The 27,227-nt window shown below is 51.9% G+C and overlaps 2 protein-coding genes across 3 annotated transcripts; one reads left to right on the forward strand and one right to left on the reverse strand.

Moving 5' to 3' along the window:
• Positions 1–7,007: 7,007 nt before the first annotated feature.
• On the forward strand, positions 7,008–14,789 carry Pla2g3 (phospholipase A2 group III). Its single transcript, XM_052736325.1, has 7 exons — positions 7,008–9,901; positions 10,792–10,924; positions 11,173–11,307; positions 11,595–11,881; positions 12,609–12,738; positions 12,844–12,960; positions 13,686–14,789. The coding sequence occupies exons 1-7, from the start codon at positions 9,388–9,390 to the stop codon at positions 13,897–13,899; spliced, it is 1,530 nt and encodes a 509-aa protein (XP_052592285.1). The 5' UTR covers positions 7,008–9,387; the 3' UTR covers positions 13,900–14,789.
• A 267-nt stretch (positions 14,790–15,056) lies between these two features.
• Inpp5j (inositol polyphosphate-5-phosphatase J) lies at positions 15,057–26,207 on the reverse strand. Of its 2 annotated transcripts, none has more exons than XM_052736324.1 (13): positions 26,036–26,206; positions 23,298–24,445; positions 22,879–22,992; positions 22,645–22,753; positions 22,352–22,468; positions 21,888–22,063; positions 21,402–21,513; positions 21,150–21,259; positions 20,830–21,013; positions 16,484–16,621; positions 16,254–16,331; positions 16,028–16,132; positions 15,057–15,843 (listed from the first exon to the last, which is right to left on the reverse strand). In XM_052736324.1, exons 1-13 carry the CDS (start codon positions 26,138–26,140, stop codon positions 15,337–15,339), a joined length of 3,003 nt encoding a protein of 1,000 aa, XP_052592284.1. In that variant the 5' UTR covers positions 26,141–26,206; the 3' UTR covers positions 15,057–15,336. The 2 variants fall into 2 exon arrangements, 1 of the variants encoding a protein (XP_052592284.1); XR_008217682.1 differs by having other exon boundaries at positions 15,731–15,843; positions 16,028–16,160; positions 26,036–26,207.
• Between the last annotated feature and the right edge of the window lie 1,020 nt (positions 26,208–27,227).

Below are 27,227 nucleotides of genomic sequence, written 5' to 3' on the forward strand. Positions count from 1 at the left end.
CACTGGTCTCTGCCCTCCATCCTCAGCCCAGTACTGGGTTACAGTCATGTGTGGCCACGCCTAGCTTTTTACCTGAGTTCTGGGGGTACAAACTCAAGTCCTCATGCTTGTGTGAAAGGGACTTTACCAACTGAGCCCTCCCTGCCTCGTGCCAATGCTTCAGGAGTTTCCAGGTAAAAAAATCAATCTAGAAACATGGCAGTTTTCTTTCTTCCTTTCCAAAATTTATATTAAAACATTTTTCGGGGCTGGAGAGATGGCTCAGAGGTTAAGAGCACTGGCTGTTCTTCCAGAGGTCCTGAGTTCAATTCCCAGCAACCACATGGTGGCTCACAACCATCTGTAATGAGATCTGGCTCCCTCTTCTGGCCTGCAGGGATACATGCAAACAGAACACTGTATATATAATAAATAAATAAATCTAAAAAAAAAAAAAAAAAAAAAGTTTTTCTCTGTCATTTCATTGGCTGAGTCTCTGCATTACTGTAGGCACCCGTGATACGTTCTCATTTTATTTTATTATTATTGCTGTTATTATTTATTTACCCATTTATGTATATGTGTATGGATGTTTTACTGGCATGTATGTCTGTATACCACTTGCATGCTTGGTACCCACTGAGACTAGAAGCAGGCATTGGATTTCCCAGAACTGGAGTTACAAACAGTTGTGAGCTACCATGTGGGCGCTGGGAATTAAACCCAGGTCCTCTGGAAAGGCAGCCAGTGCTCTCAATCATGGAGTCATCTCTGCAATTCTGCGTTCCCCGTTTCAATAGAGTGTTTCTGTGTTAGTTATCTATTGCTATAAAAAAGTCTCTTAGCTGGGTGTGGTGGCACACACCTTTAGTTCCAACACTAGGTAGGCAGATGCAGGCAAATTTCTGAGTTTAAGGCTAGCCTGGTTTAAAGAGCTAGTTCCAGGGTAGCCAGGGTTACACAGAGAAACTCTGTCTCAAATAAATAAAGAAATAAATAAATAAAGCTCTCTCTATATATTATATAAAGTATCTACAAACTTTTAAAAAAATCACTCCATTTTATGTGTCACAACAAGCATAGGTTGTGGATGGATTAAATGTTATTTGAATTCACACATACACACACACACACACACACACACACACACACACACACACATTGCCTAAAATGCGTGAATCCATATTCAATCCCTAGCACCACCTCCAGCACCTACTCGGCGTGTGTGTGTGTGTGTGTGTGTGTGTGTGTGTGTGTGTGTGTGTCTGTCTGTCTGTCTGTTTGTCTGTCTTTGTGTGTCTCTGTGTGTGTTACAGTTTCTGAAATTCAGGAATTCAAGTAGCTTAATTGAGTGGTTTTGATTCAAGACTCCTGAGGTTACAGTGGTCATGTCAGCTGTATTTCTCCAAAGATTTCAGATGTACAAATGGCCCGCAGGCTCTGGGAATATGCTCTGCTTCATAAGCCATCAGGGAAATGCCAGCAAATGAGCTACCACTCCACAACAGGGCAGTTACAGTGGTGGGCAGCATCTAGTGCTGGCAAGAAGCCAGAACTCTCATAGGCTACGGGTGAGACCATAAAATCTTACAGCCACTCGGGAGTTCCTTAAAACGTCATAGAGTGTGACTTGGCCCAGCAAGTTCACTCATAGGTATACATACCCAAGAGAAAGAAATAAATCATATACAAGCTTGCACATGAACATTCATAGCATCACTATTCATGTCCACCAGCTGATAGATAAACAAAACGTGGTAAATCCATAAACTGGGATATTGTTGAGTTATAAAAAGTCATGAAATGGGGCTGGAGAAATGGTTCAGTATTAAAGAGCACTGACTGTTCTTCTAGAGGACCCAGGTTTGACTCCCAGTACCCACATGGCAACTCCTAACCACCTGTAACTCCAGTTTCAGGGGATCTGATGCCGTCTTACGGCCTCTGTGGGGACTGGGTACACACATGGTAGACAGACATACATGCATGCAAAACATCCATACATAAATACAAACAAAACTTGTAAAATTTAAAGGCATGAAGTACCATTGCATGCCATAACATGGACCACCTTTAAAAACATACAGCTGAAAGAAGCTGGTCATAAAACACCACATGGAATGCCTCTCTACATGCAGCCATTCTCCACACTGCCTAACAGTGGTCGTCTGCACATTCCCTGGTGGCCCTGTAAAGAATGGAAGGCAGGAGAGATGGCTTGCCGGGGTAAGAGCTCTTGTTGCTAGAAGACCTGAGCTCAGTTTCCAGCATGTTAGCCGGCAGCAACTGCCCTTAACTACAGCTCCCTGGGCTCCAACTCTCTCTTCTGAACTCCGAGGGCAGCTACACTCTTGTGCCCAACCCTACCCCCCCTATACACATAATTAAAAAGAAAAATAAAACCATTTATAAAAAGATTAAAATTGCCGGAACATTCCAACTGCCTAGTGATTTTGTACTCACGGAGCAGGGCACAGCGCATGAGTCACGTTCTGTGGTGACAGTGGTACAAAGAGCCACCTCACCGCAGGCTCTGAAAGTAGAGCGTGTACAATTATGCAGAGTAAATAGCACTGGATAGTTAATGACACATGGCTGTGTCCCTGGCTTATATAATTATCGTACTAGTTTATTGTTATTTTAAAGTATACTTCTTCTACTTACAACAATTTTACTGTGAAAGCAGGATGCCTGTTTCAGGAGTAGCAGCCTCCTCAGCCCCACTGAAGCTCTCTTCATGCATCCAGAAGTCACATCAAGTGACTGACTCAACTCTTTCAGTTTGTGTAAGCACACTCTATAATGTTTGCATGATGACAAAATCATCTAGCCAGGGATTTATCAGGACATACCCTAGTTGTTAATACAGCGTGACTGGCCATGGACTGGAGTATGGACTAGATAACTCCACGGAGACATAAAGTTGATTCACAGTCACTGCTTGCTAGAAGGAGGCTGAATAAACTATTACAGGGCTTTTCTTACAGATTATGAAAACACTCTGGAATTAGTGGTGCCAGTCACACAGCTATGGACATTATATACTTTGTTTCATTTTTTTAATATTTATTTTGCTTCGTTTTCTGAGTCAGAGTCCCACTCTATAATCCAGGCTGACTTTCAAACTCATAATCCTCCTGCCTCAGCCTCTGGAGTGCTAGGATTTATCGGTGTCTGTGCTACCACACCCTGGCTAGTCATTGTATACTTTAAGTGGATGGGTCGAATGGTATTTGAATTCATAGACACACACACACATACACACACACACACACACACACACACACACACACACACACATATGCACGCACGCACACGCACACATGCGCGCGTGCACGCGAGGACGGGGGATGGGGGGTGGGGTGGGGTGGGATGGCGGGGAGAGTTGTATTCCTGTGGAACCTGAACTACTTCAAGAGTGGTTTGCTCACAGACCTCGTCACAGGAGCCTTTTCACAAGGCTGCCCCAATGACAGTGACAGGCCCTGCTTCCCAGCAGGAGCGATTCCGGAGAAAGGAAAACAGTACCTTCTCCAAGCTGGGAGTTTGTCACTTGCAGCACATTTTACCTGTCGGAGCAAGTCACTGAGTACAGCTTTTACTCAAGCAGAGGGTTTAGGTGCCTCCTTCTGAAGGGAAGAGTATCAAAGAACTTGTGTGCATATTTTTGAGCCATCATGGCTTCTAATGGTGCTCAATGAGGTCCGTTGGTTTCTTACTTTCCCTCAATTCTTCTTTCTTTTCTTTTCTTTTTTTGTTTTGTTTTGTGTTTTTTTGTTTGTTTTTCAAGACAGGGTTTCTCTGTGTAGCTTTAGAGCCTGTTCTGGATCTCGCTCTGTAGACCAGGCTGCCCTCGAACTCACAGAGATCTACCTGGCTCTGCCTCCTGAGTGCTGGGATTAAAGGCATGCACCACCACCCCGCCCGGCCCAGTTCTTCTTTCTTTCTGAGACAGGGTCTCATACAGTCCAGGTTGATCTTGAATTTGCTATGTAGCTGAGGAGGGGGAGTTCCTGGTCCTCCTGCCCCTACCTCCAAAGTGCTGGGATGACAAGCGTGTGCTACCACAGCAACCTGTGCACTTGCAACATCAAATCTAATGTGTTTCTTCCCATTTGCTGAGCTGTTGCGTTGGGCCTCATTCTTTAGTTCCTCTCACTTGGAGCTGGGCACAGTTGTGGTCAGGAGTGCAAGGGACCAAATCCCACCTGGGAATCTTACAGGTGTGCTCTCTACCCAGCATTCCTTTCTCTGTGGCCTGAGATCTCCTGGAGAAGATTGTCCTTTAGTCCCCCACCCCTCTCACTGGTCTCTGAGAGAGCAGGTGACTGACAGCCTAAAGCTGCAGCTCCTTCAGGATCTGCAGCAGAGACCACTGTCTTGTTGGGAAACCTCCAGCTATTGGCAAAACAACTGGGTCACTAGGGCTGGGCTGGCTGGGTCCAAATGGGGCTCCTCTATGGGAAATCTTCACACCAGTGCTTGTTGGCTGGCTTAGACTTGCTAGCCTCCTCTTACCCGAGTCCTTTACCTCCCTTCCCATAGATGTCAGAGCTGAAACATGGCCTGAAGGGTTCCCCTGCCCAGTTCTGCATCCTCTCCTTTTATCTTTATCCAAGTATTTCCTCCGATAAATCTCTTTTGCTTCTAACTCGGTCTTGGCAGCAGCTTCCTTGAGGAGCCAACTGACTCTAGGCTCCGGCCCCTCTTCCACTTCCAGCCTCCATTCTCCCAGGGGAATATGCTCCCTTTCTATGCCCTTTTCCCTGAGCTTGCTCCCCGACCCCCACCCCGCAGCTCTCAGAAGCATGTTCTCTCCAGGGTCTCATCCAGTGCCTGGCACACAGTAAATGCAAAGACTTTTTGTTTCTAAGTGAATTGCATGCTCTGAATCTGGGCACAGCCCGTCCCATTCTCAGAGCACAGAGCACACGGCGCCTTCTGGGTAAAGCTGGGAGTGCCAGCTCTGAAGGCTGGAGTGAGACACCATTCAGGCTAATGGAGAGGAAGATGTTGAGGTGGGGAGACTGGGGTTGGGGGGGTGACAGTGGAGCATCTCCAGGTCTTGGGAAGGTGCACGCTCTCTATGTGCCAGGTGTGGTGTGCACTTGGGAGGCCATAGCAACTGAATCTCTGCAGGTCACAAGCCAACATGGGCCATTCAGTGACTTCAAGGTCAGCCTGAGATACAATTCTAAATCCTCTCTCAAATAAAATAGAACAAAAGCCCCAAAAATACAAATAATAGTGAGTAGCCAAAAAAAAAAAAAAAAAAAAAAAAAAAAAGCTATATAACCAACACATTGGGAAGAACAGATAAAGGGTTCAATTTCCCCTAAATTCATCTTTGAGTGCTGACATGAGCTTTAGGGGTTTTTTTGGGAGGGGAGGGGGTTTCAAGACAGGGTTCCTCTGTGTAGCTCTGGCTGTCCTGAAACTCACTCTGTAGACCAGGCTGGCCTCGAACTCACAGAGATTCCTCCTGCTTCTGCCTCCCAAGTCCTGGGATTAAAGGTGTGCGCCACCACTGCCCAGTGAGCTTTAGGTTTAAACTGAGAAAGAATTGGATTAAATTAGGACAAGAACCTACATGCAGAATCTAAGCAATCCTGGCTGTACGAGGTGGTCCAAAGAGGCTCTTATTTGTTTCAGACCAGTTCTCAGGCGACGATCATTCATATCCAAGGTGCAGTTTAGCAACATAGACAATCACCCTCGTGTGCAGGGTGGTTGTCCTTCAAGGATCTGCTGTGCCTGAATCTAAAGTGGCTGCAGGTTCAGGACAACTGGTGCCCAGGATAGGACACTATAAAAAGGTGACAGCGGCCGGGCGGTGGTGGCGCACGCCTTTAATCCCAGCACTCGGGAGGCAGAGCCAGGTGGATCTCTGTGAGTTCGAGGCCAGCCTGGGCTACCAAGTGAGTTCCAGGAAAGGCGCAAAGCTACACAGAGAAACCCTGTCTCGAAAAACCAAAAAAAAAAAAAAAGGTGACAGTAAGATGAAGTAGGTTGTTCTCTCTGCCTTTAGCCTTGAAGGGGAATGAAATAGGTGAGGTCTCTCAAGTTTCTGGATGGCCACTGCATGAATGATGAGCACACCCACGTGCAGAGGTAGGCAGGAGACAGGTGGGGACCGAAGGCAGAGACTCTAGGCTCTGGTCCTGCTTTTACCTGTAGTTACCAAGTGAGGAAGGAGTCAATGCTCTTTTAGCAAAAACAGTCCCTAAGCATCTGTTACAAAATGGAGCTGCAGATGTTGCTCAGTAGCAGAGTGCTTGATGAGTATGTGTAAGGCCTTGGGTTCTAGCCCCAGCACCATAAAACAGAAAGGGGTGGGGAGAGAAGAGAGACGAGATGGAAAGGAGACCAATCCAGAGACAAATGGAAAGAGGTGGAGCCGGGCGGTGGTGGCGCATGCCTTTAATCCCAGCACTCGGGAGGCTGAGCCAGGTGGATCTCTGTGAGTTCGAGGCCAGCTTGGGCTACCAAGAGAGTTCCAGGAAAAGGCGCAAAGCTACACAGAGAAACCCTGTCTCGAAAAAGAAAAAAAAAAAAAAGACACATAGAATAAATGGGCTGGAGAGATGGCTCAGAGGTTAAGAGCACTGACTGCTCTTCCAGAGGTCCTGAGTTCAATTCCCAGCACCCACATGGTGGCTCACAACCATCTGTAATGAGATCTGGCACCCTCTTCTGTGTACATAATAAATAAATAAATCTTTAAAAAAAGAGAAAGAGGTGGAGAGATAAAGTCAGGAAGATAGGAAGATGGGGCTTGGGGAGACAGAAATGATAAGACTCAGCTAGAAAGAGTGCACAGGCAGATGGGGATATGAGCGAGAATCCAAAAGGAATGGAGTAATGGAGCTGGAGCACGGTGCACACACTGGTAATCTCAGCATTTGGAGGGCTAAGGCAGGAGGATGCCGAGTTTGATACTAGCCTGGGCTATTTAGCAAGACCCCACCAAAGAAGAAAGAAGGGGAGCAGGAGGGGGGTGACAGGACAGGAAAAAGACTGGTTTCTTGGACAGACATCCATTCTTTATTCCCACGATGCCTGCTGTCAATCAGGGTGGCGGAGGCTCAGAGGAAGGCATACACCCCTGTCCAACCACTCGTTTGGACCTTGCTGTCCTCTGACATCCTGAGGGGACACAAGGTCCAGCTCCTGTCTGTAGACTGATGTGGCCACCCAGGCGGAGTAGGAAGAGAAACCCCAGGGCTCCCTTGGGGCCTGTGCTGCCCCAGCCTGCCTTCCCGTGGGGCCAAGACAGGAAGAGGTCTCAAAGATCCTCCCCACCATACTTCTTTGCAGAGGAGGAACACAGGGACCTAGATAAGACAACGTTCCCCAGTGAGGCAGTGCCCTAACCACAGTCGCACAGTTCCCATCCCAAAGTGGGTAGCTACAGACACAGTGGACCCCAAACCTTAGGGTTGGCTTTCTCCTCGATAAGCTGCTTCCTGCTACCCTGAGAGCGTTAGTGAGTGTTTTGGATGGCAGACGCTGTGCCTACATTAAGAGGCTTGCCTAACATCCCATAGGTAACTGCAGGGATTGCTCTGGTTATGCAGAAGAGGAAATCAAGGCTCAGAGAAGTTGACTTCTGAGGCTAGGGTCACACCGTCCCACCTGGATCTGCCAGATCTTTCCAAAGCTGGGCTCTTGATATGACCGCTTCCGGCCTTTCCAGGTGATGGGGAAGGAAGGGTTGGAATGTGGAAAGGGGAGCTGAGCTGGAAGTCAGGCCCCATGGCAAAAGAAAATACCACAACAATGCCAAACTTTTTCCCAGAAAGGTTCCACTCGGCTTGTTTGGGTCCCTGCCCTCTCTCCCTCCCCGCCACCACGTCCTCTGCTCCACACCTTCTTTCTCCGCCTCCAGAGAGGGGTTTGATGTCCAGGTTAGTTACACCCATCCTCTTTTGATTGTCCTCAGCTATTTCCCCCCAGGTCAGTGCTAGTTCTGAAGCCACAAAGATGGGCCTCATGACCTGGTAGTCACTCCCCTGAAGCAGCACACTGAGTTTTTCTTCCCAGTACTCTGACTCTGCCATGCTGGGATCTGACCTCCTGGAAAGAGTAGGATGGGGCTGAAGGTGGGCTGGGCCCAGTCAGCCCTAATTCCCAGCCTTTAAACCCCCTCAGCCCCATGGAGCCTGAATGCCATTTAAATTTTTATCATCCTTATGGAGCTTCAGTTTCTATCTTTTTTTGGGGGGGCGGGGTTTGATACAGGGTCTCACTATGTAGTGCTGGCTGTCCTGGAATTTACTCTGTGGACCAGGCTGACCTCAAACTCAGAGATCCACCTGTCTCTGCCTGGTGGGATTAAAGGTGTGCACCACCACATCCAGCTGAACTCGGTTTTTTCATCTATATAATGAGTATAAGTACCAGTTTCACCAGATGGTGGGAATCTGAGTGATGTATCAGCTTGGGGACATGGGAAACAGTGCTGAGTATAACCCTCTCCCCAGTAGAGAGACCCATGTCTTTTGGAGGACACATGATGCCTTCTGGGTCTCCAGGTGGCCGTACTCCTAGAATAGAAGGCATGCAGACCTGGCCCTCTGAACTATTTCTTGCTTATCTGGGGACCCTATCTCTCAAATCCCCAGTGCCAGCTCCGTTCCAGGCTGTTTTCAGGTCCTACTCTAGCTGTGGGTCCCAACCATCCGGCAGGAGTATTGGTGTCGGAGCAGATAGATCTGTGCTTAAAGTCCCAGAGGTCCCAGGGGTCCTGTGGCACTCTCTTTGGAGTGTACCAACAGTCTTTCTGAGAAACAGGTCTTGGGAAGAGCACCAGAATCAATCTTCCTTTCTCAGAAGACTTGGGAACTCCCAGGGTGGGTCCCAGAGTCCCAGCCCTGCCCTCACCTCTTTTACCCGCTCCGGTTGAGTGAGGTCCATGGCCTCTTGCCAATCTTGTAGACTTGGGTGTGGCAGCCACAACTGGGTTAGGAGGACAGGGACAGGTTCCGGGGGTCCCCTCTAAGTCCCTGCTCTCTCTTCTCACTCCACAAGAGACACAGCTTCTCCTTGGCCTCTTCCCGCCATCCCCCACCCTCACAGCGGCAAGGCTTTGGCTCCCACAGACACATCCTTACAGGCTGGCCTGGGGCAGGTGACTGGACAGCACGGAGGGCAGGATAAACGGAGGCGTGGGCCCAGCGATGCATTTCTCAGCCAATCAGCAGCCTGCCCAGCCGGTGGATTCGGTTACAAGCCCAAGATCACCCCATACTCCTGCCTTTCTCCTCCTCCCGCAGCTCCATTCATTGGCCCGACAGACACCCAGGGCCTGCCGGGCATTGCTTCCGATCCAGCCTCAGCAGCTGCCTCCTGGGTAGCCAAAGGCAGGCCTCCAGGGGGCTTTGTCTGACCAGGCTGGCCTAGGACAGAATGGGGTTTCTGGGGGTTCTGCTGGGGATGCTGACTTTCCTAGGGGTTGCTCCCCGGGGCTCCCTCACCCTTCACTGGAACAGTACCTCCTGCTACTTGGTCAAGCTCATCCCTGGTAGCCCTCCGGGCTCCCTGAGCTTCTTGGGCAAAGATGCCCAAGGCCTGGCACTGTTCCAGGCCCTCTGGGATGCTCACTACAGGCTGAAGGTATGTATCCGGCAGGATGAACCTGAGCTCATCAGAGCTTTCAGGGCCCTCTGTACTCGTGAGCCCTGGAGGCACTCCTTCATCCACACCCCTGGACCTGAGCTGCAGAGAGCACTGGCCACTCTGCAGAGCCAGTGGGAGGCCTGTCAAGGGTCTGAGGCTAGTCCTACAGGAGCCAGGGAGAAGCGAGCAGCAGGGCAGAGTGGAGCACCAGACCGAGGGCATGGTCGAAAGAGGAGAGGCTGGACCATTCCTGGCACGCTGTGGTGTGGAGTTGGGAACTCTGCTGAGAACTCCTCAGAACTGGGTGAGCCACAGGGTTGTATATATGTGTGTGTGTGTGGGGGGGGGGGGGTTCGTCCTTAGAGAAGTGCCTACCCTTTGAACCTCAATTTTTTTATCTGTAAAATGGGGGCGAGCATTAGTAGCTCTTCACGGCGCACATAAGTGATGTCATGGATGGGAAAGGTCTTACTCAAACCCAGAATCCTCCTCATGAATCACCATCCAAGGGAGGAGGCAGGCTGGGAGGATCCTGATTCTGCTGGTTCTAAACAGCCTCTACCCATGAGGTACTTTAGTGAAAAGAGCCCCGAAGACCTGGGTTCAGGCTGCAACTCAGCATATTCAAACTGACATTTCTTGTAGCTCCAAGTTCTTATCTGTAAGATAAAGGGTCACTTCCCCTTTGGGACTGCTGTGAGCTTGGCTTGTGGGAAACACCCAGGAAGGGCACTATTGCTTGGGCTGTGGTTGTCTGCTGTGTATCTGCACATAGCGCTGGTGGAGGACCTGACCTGAGTGGGCCAGGATGGCATCTTGGCCACCCAGTGTCTTGCAGTACCAGAGAACATGTTGCACCCCACCTGTCTGTCATTCCATTACACATACTTTCATAACTTGGAGTTTTACTTGGGTGTGAGCTTGGGAACTCTGTGAGTCAGCTCTAGTTCTGAGGAAGACGTGTCCACATGCTGGCGTGTGGGCTTCCTTGCACTAGGAGGCTGCAAGCCTGGATGGTCTTCTCTGAAAATGTTGGAACTATGAGTATCGTGTATCCGGAGAACAACTGGCCTGAGGCCACCCATGGGCTGGGATGAGAATGGGGTAAACTCTGCCTACCATGGCCAGGCAGGCAGAGCTGGTGCACGGTCTCCAGGACCCTGCTCTAGCTGGTTCCTTCTTCTCTCCATGCAGGTATGTTCCACGGCCCTGACCTCTGCTGCCGGGAACACGACCAATGCCCACAAACCATCTCACCCTTGCAGTATAGCTATGGCTTCCGAAACTTCCGATTCCACACCATCTCTCACTGTGATTGTGATGCCAGGTTGGCAGCAGAGAGGAGGGCCCTGGGGCTCAGGGGCAGAACAGAGTTATCCAGTACTTGGGTATAGGCACTAGGAATCCAGAGAGTTCTAAAGACCAGAAGCTGGGGCCCCTTCCTCTTCCGACCACCCTCAGTGCAGGTGGGCAAAACTGAGGCCCCAGAAAATGAATGCTTAGCTGGTAGTGTGGGCTGCAGGTGCCAGGAGGCTCTCTGGGGTCCTGGGACCTGAATTCTGGTTCTGCGGCCAGGTTTCAACAATGTCTGAGGAGCCAGCGTGATTCTATTTCTGATATCATGGGCGTGGCCTTCTTCAACGTGCTGGAGATCCCCTGCTTTGTGCTGAAGGAGCAGGAGGCCTGTGTGGCATGGCACTGGTGGGGAGGGTATGTGGATGCCCCACTTGAGTCCTTTCCCAGCCAGCAGGGCAACTTGGGCTCCAAGACCAGGGAGGGAGGGAGGGAGGTTTGTCCGCTAGGAACCATGCATTATTGAGTTTGTCCTTTCTTTAGTGCAGGGCCTGGGGTTTGGACCCTTCTGGGGTATATCATATCCCACAACCCAGTGGGGTGGGGGATAGGAATGGAAGAGATTTAGCCTCTGTAGAGATGACCCTGGGGGCTTTGGGAACAGGAATTCTGGGTCATCAGTTGCCTCAAATTGCCTCCTTCAGGTGCAGGGCATATGGCTCAGTGCCCCTTGCTCATCTTCAGCCCAGGACCTACTACAATGTTTCCTGGAAGGCTACAGACGTCTCACCTACCCCCAGCCCCCAGAGTCCAGCCCCCAGCCAACACCCCCAGAAGAGGCTCCCAGAGCAGACACAAGCCGGGCACCAAAGCACAGCCACCACCGCCACGGCCTTCCAGACCCCTGCGGTCTCCTCCATGCCTGATATGGTCGCCAGAGCCCAGCCAGGAGTCCCCCATCCAGGCTATCAGGGTGGCCCAAAACTTCAAGGTGAGTTTAAAACCAAGTTTTAGGGGGTGGGGTGAGTGGGTGCTCTTGCCTCTGCACGCAAATGTAGGTGTTGCTTCTTTTCTTGTTCTAAACACCTCCCAGGGCACCCCAATTTTCCTCATCAGATCTTATGATAGCAAGGCACTTCCATGTTCCATAAGTTGGGTCATGCCACGCCCTGTTGAGTCCCTCACCTCTCACAATATTAGCTGATGGAATCTCAACACTCAGAACCCTCAGGGCCTCTGGATCCTACCCTTGAGCTGAACCTTCAGCTTCACAAACTTCATTTGCTTCCTCAAATGCCGACTGCAAGGGTTAGATGTACCCAGTTGGATGAACTGAGAGGCGAAGCTTTTGTCTACAACGTGCATGGCCCCGAGTTCCATGCTTAAGCCCGGAAAATACAAAGCTGAAGCCCCCGCAACGTACTTTCACCGCTATGCTTTGGCACATGCTCTCTTCCGTTGGAAGCCCTCTCTCTCTCTTCCTCTCCCAGACTCACCTTCATAGTCTCTATGTCCAGGAAGCCTTATCTGGGATCTCCAGACAGTAACTGTGCATGGGGTGGGAGTAGTTCATTTTATGTGGGTGACATTCTGTGAACAGAGGGGAGGAGATAAAAGAGGACTGTGTAACTGTACTGGTGTGTCTCCTGGATGGTGGCAGGCACCGGTGAGGCCTCCCTGGTGGGCCAGGCTCTCGTTATTACCACATCTGCCCCCAGGTGCCCACCGAGTCTGTCGAACCCTTCGACACCTGGACCGGTGTGAACACCAGATCAAGCCTCAGGAAACCAAGTTCCATCTGCTCAATGGTGCCCAGATGCCCCTTTTCCATTGCAATTGCACCCGCCGGTGAGGCCTGCTGGGGGGCTTGGGGAAGGGGAGCTGCCTGCTGCCAGATTGTGCAGAGGCACCTGGCAAGGCTCTGGCATGGCCTGAGCCTGCATCTACCTTCAGCCTGGCACGTTTCCTGAGGCTCCACAGCCCACCTGCGGGCACCAACAAGGTTTGGGAGCTCCTGGGAACCACCTGCTTCAAGCTTACCCCCCAACTCGACTGTGCTGAAGACAAAGGGTGAGCCATGGCAGAGCCAGGAGGGATGGGGGGGCCTTTGCCAAGGGCTGGGTTTGCCTATATAGAGACCAATTGTGTGCTTGGGACAGGAGGACTGGGAAAGGGTCAGAGGGGCTCTGAATTCCATTTGTCGCCGTCCTTCTGACTCATGCTGCCCCGGGCCCAGCTCTGCAACAGGCCTGGGTGGGTGGGGGATATGTGTGTGTGTGCCTAGGCTCTGAGATTTAATTCTCATAAATCCGTGATAAGCTGATTCGCCTTTGCAATCCTCTACTACTTCCTCGTCTGTAGAATGGCTACAGGAAAGCCAGGTGGGGGGTGCATGCCTGTAGTCCCAGTACTTGGAAAGCCGAGACAGGAGAATGTACTTTGAGGCCCAGCTGGGTTAGATAGCAATTTTAAGACCAGTCTAGGATGCACAGAGAGATCCTGTCTCAAACAAACAAACAAAAACATGGCACAAGACAAGGAAAGAGTGGATGTGCCGTATATAGCTCAAGACCTGCTGGATACGGAGTGGGGAAACTGAGGCTCAATTGCTAGCTTCAGTATGGAACCTAGGCCTCTGGGTACCAGCCCAGGTTCATTCTGCCTCATCTGGGAATAGCCAGGCCCTCTCTGGCTTGCTGGTGACCCTGGCCTCACACCTGCTCCTCTCTGGGCCTTGGTTCCATTTTCAAAGCAGGGTGGGATTCTGCTGGCCTTGACCCCTTCTCTCCCCACAGCTGTTCCAGAGACCACAGGGCCATCAAGGTGTCAGCTCGGCACTTGCGGAGGCTTCAGCAGAAACGGCTCCACTTCTGGGGTAACGGCACAGAAGGGACTCTGGCCTGGCCTCTGGAGCCTTCAGCGACCTCCAGGTCATTCTACAGCCAGTGTCTACAACTAACCCCAGCAATCTGGAGACCCGGTGGACAGAAGAAATTCCGGAGCTCATGACCTCAGGCTAGCAGCCTGGGTGCCAGCCTGGACCTCCTTCCTGGCTTTGCTATGTTCTGAGAGGAACAGCATGGCTCTTGTGGACAACAGGAGGCTTGATGGGAGGAACCTCAGGGCCCGAATGCTGGGCCACATCTGCTGTCCTGGAGGACCTGGAGCTGGTGCTACAACTCCTGTGTCTGTGTTCAGGAGGCTCTTTCTGAAGCCTCGGGTTTAGACCTTGCCAGGAAACATCACACACAGGTGGAAATGGGGTACCAGAAGCAGGGACCTGACTGTCCCTGTTGCAAAATGAACATGTCTTGAGATCTGCCCCGGGGAGCCTCAGCACCTGGCTGTGAGGCCTAGAGCTGCAGGTGGGAAAACAGAGCTCCAGCAGAAATACCCGGATGTGAATCCAGCATGGGGAGCCTCCTCGCAACTCTCCTCACTGGAGACCCCGTCTTTTAATAGCTTCTGGGCCCTTCCTAGCCTGAACTAATATTTCTGCTCTAACTCTCAATTGAAATCTCCTCTGTGCCCTTGAGGAGTTAGGACAAAGGACCTCCTTTCTCCACTCTGAGCCTTAGTTTCCTCCTCTGAAGAGAGGAGGGATTTTGTTGGTTTTGTTTTTTGTCTGAGCCAGGGTTTAATTGTAGCCCAGGCTGGCTCTGGCTATGTACACGAGTATAACCTTGGACTTCTGATCCACCTTCCTCTACCTCCAAGGGCTGGGATTACAAGACTAAGCCATCACACCAAGTTTTATGTGGTCCTGGGGTTGCTAGGCAAGCATGCAACCAACTTAGTTACACCCCCAGCCTGAAAAGGGGAGCCGTAAACATGAACTACCTCATATGGCTGCTGAGGAGTAAGTGAATTAATAAACACATATACAACCAGTAAGCATTCTCTTCCTCTAGTACATAGCCTGACTGAGTTTTGTTGTCTGCTCTTGAGATGCTGGCAAGACCTCTTGGAGGCTTCAGTTTGCCCATCTGTGAAATGGGTCTAAGAATGGCACTGAGCACTCAGTATTATGGTGGAGATGAAAGGAGATGGCATGTTTCCATACACAGCTGGTGCCTAATATGTGTTGGTTCTGTCACTCCCTCACATCTTTAATTCCTACCACCCTCTATCTGCAGACTACTCACAAGTCAGGAAGGAGCCAGGAGTGAAGCTGGAGAATTTAATTCCTAATGGATGACCTCCAAGATCAGAACATCTGCCAGAGTTTCCCCCCACCATCCCAGATGGGGGCCCAGGCGAGGCTTTGCCGATTGTCACAGTTGAGGTGGTGCCAGGACTGAGTTTGGGGAGCCCCAGTTGGCCACTCCTGGCCAAGACAGAGTGGCAGGTGTGGCAGAGGGCTGGAGCAGCAGCAAGAGAGAGGCAGGCAGGTTTGTGGAAGATAGGGGCAGAGCGAGGCTGTCCAGGCCCATCTGCCTACTCACATCAGGGCCCCAAGCCTCCTTCCTCTAGCCCCAGTCGGCCCTGGGGGCTGGGGGACAGGCTGTTAGGGTCAGGGGCCTCCCGGTCAGGTCCCCAGGAGCCTCCGCCACCAGGGTCTACGGTCTCCAGTCGCAAGGCTGGAAGCAGGCCCAGGCTTCGAGGCACAGCCGGTGGGAAGGCCCAGGGGCCGGGCGGCCCAGAGGGCCCCTCCTCACTGCTACCTCGGCTGCTGCTGCTGTGACCCCTGTCAGGGGCTACCCGAGGCAGCTGGCGGCTCTGGGGTGAGGGACTACGGCTGCCACCCCGGCGTTCACGGGACGAAGGACGGAGAGCGAGACTCGGGAAGCGGGCTAGGCCGGGGCTGCGGCTGCGGTGTCTCTTGGACTTGCCAGGGCTGGGGCTGCGGGACTTGGGTGCGAGCAGCTCCAGAGTGCTGTCATCTTCGCCCTCCGAGCTGGTGCCTGAGCTGTCGGAGCTGCTGCTGGCTGATTCTGAGGTAGGCAGCGAGATCTGGAGAGAACATTAGCCACTTGGGGCAAACCCACTCTCCAAGCCTGCCCACTTCCTCCCTCCGTGTTGGCAGACCCAGAGAGGTTGGGCTGCTGGTCTGAGGTCACAGAGCAGAACACAGAAGATGTAACATTTGACCAGGACTTCTTTGAGGTGCTTTGGCCCTAGGGTCTGATCTATTTACCTGAAAGGGTTCAGTGACGCCAATGAGGATGCTGTGGTGGTGGCTATAGTAACCCAGGATGAAGTCTCCGTGGCCCTTGGGCAGTGATTCCTCACTGAAGGTCACCTGGTGGGCACAGGGGTAGAGGCCCAAGCTGGGGCCAAGGGTAGCCTCAGGACCCCCTCCCGCAAGCAGAATCCTGGTGTCTCCAGGGCAATGGGGCCAACCCTCCTCTCCTTGTAAATACCTGGTAGATATTCCCATCTACTTCTTCATGTTTGGCCCAGACATAAGCCACGTAATCCTTGCAGTGGCGGAAACCCACCTAGGGAAAGAGGAACCAGGGTTGGGACACCCTAATGCCCGCAGCCTCCCAGCAGAGCATCAAACATGCGACAAGCCAGAGATACTCCAGGGGGGCAGGGGGGCTGCAGGGCCCCTCCTTCCTTGAGAGCCCCGGACTCCTGTCCTTCTCACCCGGTACAAGCCGATCCAGTCCCAGGAGCTCCGAGCAAACACTGTTTCCATGCGGTACCTCACCACAGCCTGCTCCGGCCGTGCCCATTCATCGGCTACCTCCAGCCGTACCAAAGGCACATCATCCCTGTCGGCAAACTGCCCAAGCAAGGCAGGGACAGAGGACAATGTCAGAGGAAACCCTGTAGCATCTCACATACCTAGGGCTCTTGGGTAGTGACTCATGCTTGTAATGACGGTATTCCTGGAGGCCGAGGCAGGAGGATTTATAGTTTGAAGACAGCCTGGGCAACACAGCACGTTCTAGGCCAGAATGGGCTATGTGGTGAAACACTGTTCCAAAAACCTGGGAAAACCCAAACCAAACCCAAACAAACAAAAAGTCCTGCCTTCATTCTGGGCCCCTTTTTATCCTTAGCTTTCTTAGGAAGCGAGTGGAACACAGCTCTGAAGCCAGCCAGTTTTAGATTTGGCCTTGGCTCAGCCATTGTTAGATTATACAATGGGTTACTTCCTCAGCTTTTCTGAACGGCAGGCCCTTGTCTATAAACTCAGAGGCCTTGTCTAGTTTTAATTTTTAAACAATTTTGTGTTATGTGTATGAGTATTTTGCCTGCATGTGTGTCTGAGCACTAAGTGTGTGCCTGGTGCCTGAACCTGGAAGTTACACATGGTTCTGAGCTGCCATGTGGGTGCTGGGAATTGAACCTGGTTCCTCTGAAAGAGCTGCTAATGACTGCTTTTAACCATTGGGCCCTCTCCAGCATTCAAGGCTCTTGTTTTATACCTGGGACTGTACTACTGATTCCCTGAAATGCAATTTGTAACATATTCCTCAAACTGCTTAGGTGCTCACTAAATAATTTGCCTAAATGCTAGCAAGGGAGATAGGTAAAGTCCTGTGGTACATGAGATTCTGGGAGAAGCTTGGTTTCCTGGAGCCAACAAGAGCCCAGAAATGGATGGTTGGAGACCTCAGTTCATTTTCTTGCTCTATCACTAAATTGCTGTGTGACCTCAGACAGGCCCTAGCCGCCCCCAAACTCCGTTTCCCCATCTGAATTTTACTATTAAGGGCCCACTAATAGCGGCCTTTGTCGTCCGTCCATGAAGACAAGTTATAATCATGAGTGTTTTCCCCTAGGACCAGCAGGACAACTGGGAGAGTCACCTGGACAGGTGGAATTTTTGCACTGGCTAGCAGCCAGAGTACTGGCCACCTGTGTCCCCAGGAAAGAGCTCAGGTGGTGCCAGCCTCAGGCCTTTGTCTGGTCCCTGTTGATCTGGTTTCAGGTTTCCTTCCCTCAGCCTCTGAGCCTAGCTGTTCCAGACGAAACCAGTACATTCTTGCCCTGTCCCAGGTTCCTAACAGAAGGGCAGGTCGAAATGTGCTCCAATGTTTTACAAGGTCAAAATCCCTACAGAAGCATAGTGGTCCATGTCCATAACCTTAGCACTTAGGTGGAGGCTGGTGATCAGATTCTAGGATGTCCTTGGTTGGAGGCCAGACCAGGCTATTCTCCTGGGAGTTTGAGACCAGACTCTGTTCTCAAAAGGACAAGAAAAATAAAACAAATAAACAAGCAAATCCCCAACCAACTAAAAAACAAGTCCTGTGAGATGGCTCAGTGCATAAAGACGATTTATCCTCAGGATGACCTGAGTTAGTCCCTGGAATCCACATTTGGGAAGAGAGAACCAGCTCCCAAAAGTTGTCCTCCGACCTCTTCCAGGGAGCACGTACCTATACACATAAGTAAATGTAATTAAAAAAAAAAAATCCAAGTGAGGGGCTTGAGAGATGATGGCTCAGTGGTTATGAGCACCGTCTGCTCTTCCAGGGGACCTGGGTTCAATTCCCAGCAACCACATGGTGGCTCACAACCGTCTAGTTTCAGAGGATCTAATTAATGCCTCTCCTGGCCTCCACAGGTACCAGGTACACAGAAACACACACAACCAAAACACCCATATGCACAAAATAAATAAATATCCTCAGTTTCTCCCAACAGTAAAATAGGGAGGAGACTCTGGACATTTCAGAGCCTAAGGCATTCAGGGGTGATGTATGTAAAGTGCCCTGTACACAGCCTAAAATGTAGAAGACATCTGGTAGGTAATTTGGGGTGTTGTTTTTGAGACAGAGTCTCAGTGTATTCCAGGGAGGCCTGAAACTCACTGTATAATTCAGACTGGCTTTGAACTTGAAATTCTTCTGCCCCAGCCTCTAAAATACTGTAATTAGAGAAATTTGCCACTGTGCTTGGTTCAATTGGTAATTTTTATTGTTGTTTGACCCCGGGGTCTCACTATGTGGCCCAGGCTGGCCTTGAACTCTTGATCCATCTGCTTCACTATTCTGAATCCTGGAATTACAGGTGTAGGCCACCAGCCCCAGCTTACACCAACTTTTTAAAAAGTTACTTTCTTTTTCTTTTAGTTCTTTTTGCAATGCTGGCGTTGAACCTGGTGCCTTGCCCATGCTGGGGAAATGCTCTACCACTGAGCTGCATCTCAAGCCCCAGGAAACATTTTTTCCCTACCCACCACAGGAAGGGTGTGTGTAGCAAAAGTGCTGAGAACCTCAAGGTGAGGTATCTGATTCAGGGCTGGGGTGTGGTGGCACATGCCTATAACCCTAACACTTGGGAATCCGAGGGAGGAGGGCCATGAGCTTGAAGGAGCCTAACACAAAGCAAGAAATGATCTAAAAACAACAACAGCAAAAGTTCCCAACCCATCCCTGTCCCAGAGTTCACAGGAGGCCAGGCTTGGGCTGACTGCCATCCCCAGCTGAAGTAGTGGCCGACTGATCACGTGACAAAGTTACCAAGGGAAACATTCTTTGGCCTGCGGAGCTACTTCTTATCAGACCAAGAAATCCAGAAAACACAGCTTAGGTTTCAAGGTTGGAAACATGGGATCTACCCTGGTCTGTTTCTGCCACCAAACCTTTACGTGACTTGGGGCACACGACCATCTTGGTAGGAGTCTAAGGTTAACCCAGAGTAAATCATAGAGTTAGATTACATCATCTGCCAAACAGCTTCTAAGACCATAGGACTGCTCTCTTTTACTTTGGCAACTAGGAACCTCAGCTTTAAACACAATAAAGTCATCCCTGAGCATCCGAGTGTGTTTGGTTTCCTGGAGAGACACTAAAACCCAAGGATGCTGACGTGCCTTATGTAAAACAGTATATAGAATGTGCATGTAACTTGTACATCCCTCTATATATTTTAAATTCTTGAATACTTATGATACTTATATAATATATATAATATAATAACATATAATATGCAAAAGGCATGGAGATAGTTGTTACACTGTACTATTTAAGGAAAATGACAAGAAAAAGTCTATATATGTTCAATATAGGCACACGTTTTAAAACAGTATTTTAAAATTATTTTTTAATTCTTTTTTGTGTGTGTATATGTGTGTAAGGGGGGGTATGTGCATGTGTGTGGGGACCCACACAAGCTAAAGGCATCAGATCTCAAGGATCTGGAGTTATAGGTGATTGTAAGCTGTCCCATTCAGTTGCAGGAAACGGAACTTGGGTCCTCTGCAAGAGCAGTAAGTTCTCTTAACTGCTGAGCCATCTCTCTAGCCCCCTGGATACATTTTTCTCCAAATATTTTTATCTGGAGATCTGGAGATGTGGAGACTGTGGCATTAAGCTAACGTAACTATTTTGAGTTTGGTGATGAGATGGAACCCAGGGCCTTGTACATGGTAAGTAGGCAGTCTGCCAGCCGGCAGAGCCACAACCTGGCTTTGGTTTTTTTTTCCTCTCTCTTCTTCCCCATCGCTGCCCCATTTCATAATTCCTGTTCTATTGATAAGGTGATAATTATTCAATAAATTAACAATGAATGACTGTCACCTGGGCTTTGAATAAACATTTTGATTTGCTGGTCTTATTCTATATGTGAATTTTTTTTTTTTTTGAGACAGGGTCTCATATAACATAGACTGGTGGCCTCAAATTCACCATCTGAGGCTGATCCTGAGCTCTTGATTCGCCTGTTTCCACATTCAAATTTTAACTTGTTGCCTTAAACATTTCTTGGAAGAAGGAAGTCAGTTATAGATAGTGGAAAGATATGAGCTCTGTAATGAAACTGTCTTGGGTTCAAATACTTCCTTTTCCTCTTACTACTTACTGTGTGGCCCTGAGCAAGGGAGGCTGTATCCCTGCCACAGTCTCATCTGAAAATGGAAATTATAACCCTACTCCCTCCTTGTCTGAAAAACTGGATGCTGTTCAGGACAGGTTACTTATGGATAGAGGATGCTCAGCTTGGCCAAGCATCCTGAGGGGAGGATGGGCCAGGACTCACCTGCAGAAGGAACTGGGCAGCAACAGGCTTGTGGTCACTGACAGTGTATTCCATGTGGCTGCGGTAGCTGTGCTGGGTCACCTGGAGCCTGTGCCTCTCTCGTCCCGAGGGGCTGGGACCTCCACCTGGAGCCTTGACCTTCCACAGAATACGGTCTGTCCAGGCTGGCTTCCGCTTCTTGGCACTGAGAAGGAGAGAGTAGCCTGAGTTTCAGGGACTGGGGTGGGGGTGGGGAGGGTCAGAGCACAGCCCCAGGCTTATCTTCTGCCCCGATTCTCACAGGCTCCCTTTCCCTCATCCCACCCCATCTCATGGCTTACCTGGTATCATATTTGTTGGTGCCCACATCAAACTTGAAGGTGGGAGCGAAGTTAAGGGGCCCTTCCTGGAAACCTTTCAAGATGGGCCAAGTGTTCTTGGCCATGTTGAGCTGTGGGGGTCCAGAAAGGCAGAACAACAAACTGCTTGGGCCTTGCAGCATCCAGAGATGGGGTGGGACAGATGAGGGCGAGGGCAGAAATCTGAGGTGCTGGTGGAGTTCAGGGGTGAGGGAGGGAGAAGAGGAGTCTTACCTGGTCCTTTTCCCAGAGCTGATGGAGTTGGTTGCTGTCTATGGCAAGCTTGACAAAGTGTAGGTCGTAGCTCTCAATGCGGAAGTTCAGGTCCCCAAACCAGAATACAAGGCTGCTCCGGGGAGGAAATGGGGGTCAGTGGGTCCATGGGGTACAAGAGCTCCATCTAGGTCTTTTCTGGCATTTATGCTAGCCCATAGCACTGGTGCCTTTCTTTAGAGGTGCCAATGGGTGGGAGCTGCCAGAGCCTTCAGTCAGCCATGGGGACGGAGGAGTAAGAGGGTCTAGGGAAATTAGGTTGGGACCCTCAGCAAGAGGGTGCCCCTCCGCAAAGATCCACCTTGCAGGATCCAGCCCTCCCCACCAAACTGCTCTCTGCCTCCATTTTCCTACGGGCAGTATGGGTGGGTCCCTCACACAAGTCAATGGGTCACCTCTCCAACCTCTCCACACCCACCCCAACCAACAGTCTGCAAACTCACTTACTCATGATCCAGGATGCCGTGTGCACCTGGTCCCTGGAACTGCTGGAGGCTAAGGATAGTTTGAAAGTTATCCTTGCGCTGCTCCGCCTTGTCCATGTGTGCTGGCAAGTGGCAGTTTAGGAAGCATAGCATGTGCCCAAAGGCTGCTAGGCGCACACTTACTCCGCCCTTGTTACCCTAGGGGTGAGGTGTGACAGGTCATGGGCCCCGGACCTGGGCCAGGAGGAGAGTCACTGGGCTGGGCATAAGAGCAAGTGAGGAGCAGAGGAGGCTTAAGCTTAGGAGGGGATGGGTTCTAAGGAAAGAAACAGCATGCTGGGACAGGGAAGGGGCAGAGAAGGGGCGCAGTCTGAGGGAATGGACGTAGTGATGAGTGGTGCTTTGTTGGGGTGGGTCTCAGGGTGAAGGATGCAAGCGTGAAGGGGGGATCTTGCAGACCACACTCAAGCCCATTCCCACACTCACCCAGTAGCCACCCAGACCAGTCCTCGTACAGTCCGTCTGCACGTCCCGCAGGAAGGGCAGGTGGTAGTACTTGGCGAACAGCAGCAGGATGACGCCCTGCATCCTCACGGTGCTCACCTGCAGGGGGAGACCTGTTGGGGGACACTCCCCATACAGCTGGCCCCCAGCCTCTGCCTCTGCCTCCTGCCTCCCCCGACCTTCATCTCTAATTCAAAGACCCAGCAGTCCCCTCAGAGATGGGAGCAGGAATCCAAAAGGGTCTCTGCTTCCCACGAGGGTGTCGGTGTCGTTACCAGCACGAAGTTGAAGGGCCCCAGAGCATCCATGAAGAGCTCACTCCACTGGTCGGTGAAGAGCGCATCCTTGAGTCGCTTGTTGATCATGGAATTGACTTCTTGCAACCTGGAAGATGAGGCGGAAGGGACCAACCATCAAATTGGAGGGGCTAGTTCAGAAATTCCTTCTAAGGGTGAGTGTCCGGGAAGGCCAAAATATTCAGGAAGGGACCCACCCACACGGCTCCTCACCCTATGGCAATCATATCTGCACCATCACTGTCATGGCCACCGCCCAGGTGAAGAAGAGATGTGACGTCATCGGGGGGCATAGCAGTCCCCACGTTCCATGTAACCACAGTGATCCTGGAGGCAGGGGCATGGATGACTTTCCTGCTGGGCACCATTTCCCCACCCTCCCTTTCTCTCTCCCAGGACTCTCTCTGGAGAGTTAAACTGAGGCAGGTAAAGATCTAAGGGCCCTTCCCCTTCCTGGGAAGATAAACTGAAGGACAGTATCTTCCAGGGTCCCAAAGTGGGCCTAGCAGTGCCCCCCATCCCAGGATAAATTTTTATGGAGGTAGACTGAGTAAAAATATCCCCCCCCCCCAAAGAATGGCTAGTTTCTGCTTTCAAGTCCCAGTAACTTTCCATGAGAGAAAGTCCCTCACCGGAATCCAGGGTCACTCTTGCAGGTAGGCTGAGCCGACCAAGAGGAAGATGGTGAGGTGGTGGTGGAGGCTGGGCTCTCTTGTGACTGTAGGTTAGGGCTTGGGGACCTGCCAGGCCCTACACTCTGGGTGCCAGGTCTTGGGAGTACCATTTCAGGGGGTGGGGGCACACAGGGAGAGCGGTTGGGGGAGCGACTGGGGGAGCGGCTGGGAGACCGAGGTGGCTTAGGCAGAGGTGGGGGAACAGTCTGGTTTGAAGGAGCTCCTGGCCTAAAGGTGGGGGACAGAAGTCCAGGGGAGCGGGTGCCAGGCTCTGGAAGGCCTGGGCTCACATCCAAGGGCAGGGTCTGTGGTGGCGGCGGCAGGACGGGATCCTCCGGGCTGTGGCGTGGAGCCTCTGGTCGGGCACGGAAGGAGGGGGAAAGCCGGGGGTCTGAGGAAGCTTGGGCCCTTGGTGGAGAGGTGGCAAGAGTAGCTGCCTGAGCTGGAGTCTGGAGATACCCCTCTGCAGGGGGAATGGGCCTGGGGACGACAGCATCCTTCTGTCTAGCTGGCAACTGTCTCTCAGAATGAGGGACAGATGTCACAGATGCTGGAGTCAGGATCCGCTCCTGAGAGGGTGACAGAACAGGACTGGGCACTGGGGAAGGACTGGAGGGGGATTGCAGAGGCTGCTCCTGAGACGCCAGGGCCAGGCTCAGGCCCGAGGCTGCCAGTGCTGGCTTAGGTCCCACAGAGGTGGGTGACAGCTGCTTCTGGTCCCTGGAAGTTGGAGATAGGATGGGCCCCAGGGTAGCTGGAGGAGGCCTTGGCATGGCAGAGGCGGATATTACTAGCTGCCCAAGAGACTTTGGAGCCAGGATGGAGACTGAGGCGGCTGGTGGAGGCTTTGGTCCTGCAGAGGCAGATACCACCAGCTGGCCCACGGATGTTGAAGCCAGGTTGGAGCTGCGGTGGGCTGGAGGTCTTTTCTGTTCTCCAGGGGTGGAGAGTGGAGCTAGGATGGGTCGGGGAGATGCTAAAGCCGGCCTCGGCCCCTCTGAGGGAGGTGGTACAGCTGCTCGTGGTCCCACTGGTGCCAGAGCCAACCTTGGTTCCGAGGGTGCTGGGCCTGTGTTCTTTGCTGGAAGCTGAAAACTTGAGCTCACCTTGTAGAGGACAAATCAGTGACTCAGAATGACTTTTACCAAGGGCTCAAGTCTCCACTTCCATATAGACTCCAGCAGACCCATAGAGCTAAGAACGACATATCCCAAGGAAACTCTTCCTGCTTTCTCACTCCAACCTAGTCTGCTCTAGGTCAGTTTCTCTCTCGGAAGAGATGGGGTACAAAAGCCATGTTTCTATATTAAACTTTAAAGTCCTTTTCACAGATGGACAGACTAAGACCCTGAATGGACTGAGCAGAGCATGACCCTGAATCTGAAGGCTCTCCTAATCTTCTTGGCTGGCGTCTACTCCACCTTGACCAGCTTCCAGGGCAGCTCTCCCTGGAGCCCCTGCAGCCTCTCTTACCGAGGGCTGCTGACTGGACACCCCAAGTCTGTCCCTGTGGGTATGGGGATACAGGGTCCACCCAACTGGGTGCCTTTTCCTTCCCCCACAGTGCCAGTAGCCCTTAGGTGTCCCTCACACACTGCCTAGCACTCCTGACCACCCCGTGGTCACAGCCTTGCCTGTGCAGATCCGTTCCCAGTGCACCATGCAGGGTCAAGAGCTGGCAGCTGAGACTGTCGTCTGCATTCCCATCCCAGCTCTGTGTGATTTTAGGCAAATGCTCCTCTGCCCACAGCCTGTTTCCCATCTGTTAAACAAGGGACCATAGGAAGGGTCCCTGACCACACTACTTTCCAAGGTGTGTGTGTGTTCAGGGTGAGCAGCCTGTACTTTTAACCTTAGCACTTCCCAGAACTTCCTGAGTGCTGGAGAGTAAGCCCACCCTCCCGATGAGTGTGGTCCGCTGCCACGCCTCTCTGCGCCCAGGTTGTGCCCTCTTATCTGCCTGTCCTCTCCCCACAGGCAGATCGGTACCCTTTATACCTGATGGGTGGAAGGACAATAGCTCCCCTGCCTTGTCCATCCTGTTTACGATGTTCTCAGTCTCCAGAGGCCAGGAGAACTCGTCCTTTGCCAGGGAGGACAGAAGAAGGTCTACATTCGCCCCAGGGTGGCCCCATCCTGCTCTGGAGACGCAGCTCAGTCCCAGTCTCTGTCCCCGTCCTTCTCGGATCAGAGAACCTGAAACTCTATCTCCACCTCCCTCTGTGAACTCAGCTCTTTGAGGCTGCATTTTGGATACTTTCCTTGGCTCCAAGTGTCCCACTGTGTGCCCCCTCCCCCCAACCACCATACCGCCTCCAGCACTAACAACTTAGACATCCCAGATGTCACAATTCTAGTCTTCAGACACAAACCCCCTCATTTTGCATTGGCTCAGAGAGGACAAGCAACTTGCCCAAGGTCACACAGCAAAGCTGGAGAACAGCTGGGTCCCCTGACAACCATCCAGAGAGCTTCTGGGGGGGTTCCGGGCCATGGCCGATTCCATTTCTCTATGGGCATCCCATCACTGCCCCTCCAGGGTGACCTTTTTGCCCAGTCCCTGGTTGGTGGGCACAGAAAAGTACCAGTCCCTTAGCCACTTTAGCTAGGGGCACTAGAGTGCCTGCGGAGTGTGTATGGTGGGGGAGTGTGAGACCAGGGATTAGGGATAGGAACTAGGGTTTGGGGGCTCTTACCTTTGAGGGTGCCCCAGCTTGCAAAACCCCATGAGGCACAGGCAAGGGTCCCAGGCCAGTCCTGGTACCTGGCCTGGCACTACCACTGCTGCTCTGGCCCTCCATGTCTGCAGCCCCCGGCAGCCCAGCCTGGCTCCCTTGGGTTCTGGCTCCAGCTCCTCAGCTCCCGGGAACCAGTGACGTCATCAGCCATTTCAACCTGCTGAGAATTTAAAGGCACAGGCACCCACTTCCCATACTAAAGGTGGCCAGGGCTAAGTGGCTAGCCCCTAGGAAAACTTCAGGCTGGCTGCTGATGCTGGAACACCCGTGGGTAATACAAGCACCAATCAGCCTGGCCCTAATCCCTCCTGGACCATGGAGGAGACCCCCCCCCCCCCGTCTGCCCCACCCTCCAGACAGTAGGCCAGACCCACCCTTCCTCCAGGGAGGGCCACAGACACACCTGCAGGTAATGTGGGGACAGGTGGTTCAGAGGTCAGCAGCCTCTTCTAGGCCTCAGGAACACCAGAGTCCCTGCCCTGTCCTTTTTCCTGACTTCCTGATTAGCTCGGGACTTGGCTTGGCCCCCACCCTTGCCCCATTTTTAAGCCTTGGGTCAGCTCCCCCTCCTCCACCCCATCCCTGTCTGGCTTATTCTTCCCATACCCAAACCAGACAGTCAGGCTCCATCCACTGGAGTCTCCTCTCTTTCAAACCCAGCGCCAGCCCCTCCTCTTCTGCAGACATCTCTGGCCCTCATGTGTCCCCACACTCAAGCCTGTCCCGGTCCAGTCTCCGCCTCTCTCTAACTAGTACTCACTCACTCCCTGGCTGTGGCTCTGGAGGGCACTTGTCAAGGTCACCCCATGAACCGAAGAGGTCCTCTGCATTTCAGTGGCTTAACCCAGGGATCCAACCAACTTGAACCAGTGGGGGCTGTGGGGGAGGAAAACTGGGGAGGAGAGGGTCCAGCAGTAGGAGAGGGGCTTGGCAGGAGAGTTAAAGAGAGCCCTGCAAAGCTTAGGGGCTGGCACCTATTATCACCCCAGCACCAGGGAAGTCAATGTAGGAAGCTTGCTGAGAGTTTGAGGCTAGCCTGAGCTACGGCGTGAGTTCAAAGCCAGGCCAGTTTGGCATGCATAGGGAGACTTCGCTCAAAAAGCCAAAACCAAAAAACAAGCCAAAAGCTCACTAGGCTTCCAAACCTTAA

Source organism: Peromyscus californicus, unplaced genomic scaffold (genome assembly GCF_007827085.1).
Source record: "Peromyscus californicus insignis strain IS unplaced genomic scaffold, ASM782708v3 Scaffold_13__1_contigs__length_99412109, whole genome shotgun sequence".
NCBI lineage: Eukaryota > Metazoa > Chordata > Mammalia > Rodentia > Cricetidae > Peromyscus > Peromyscus californicus.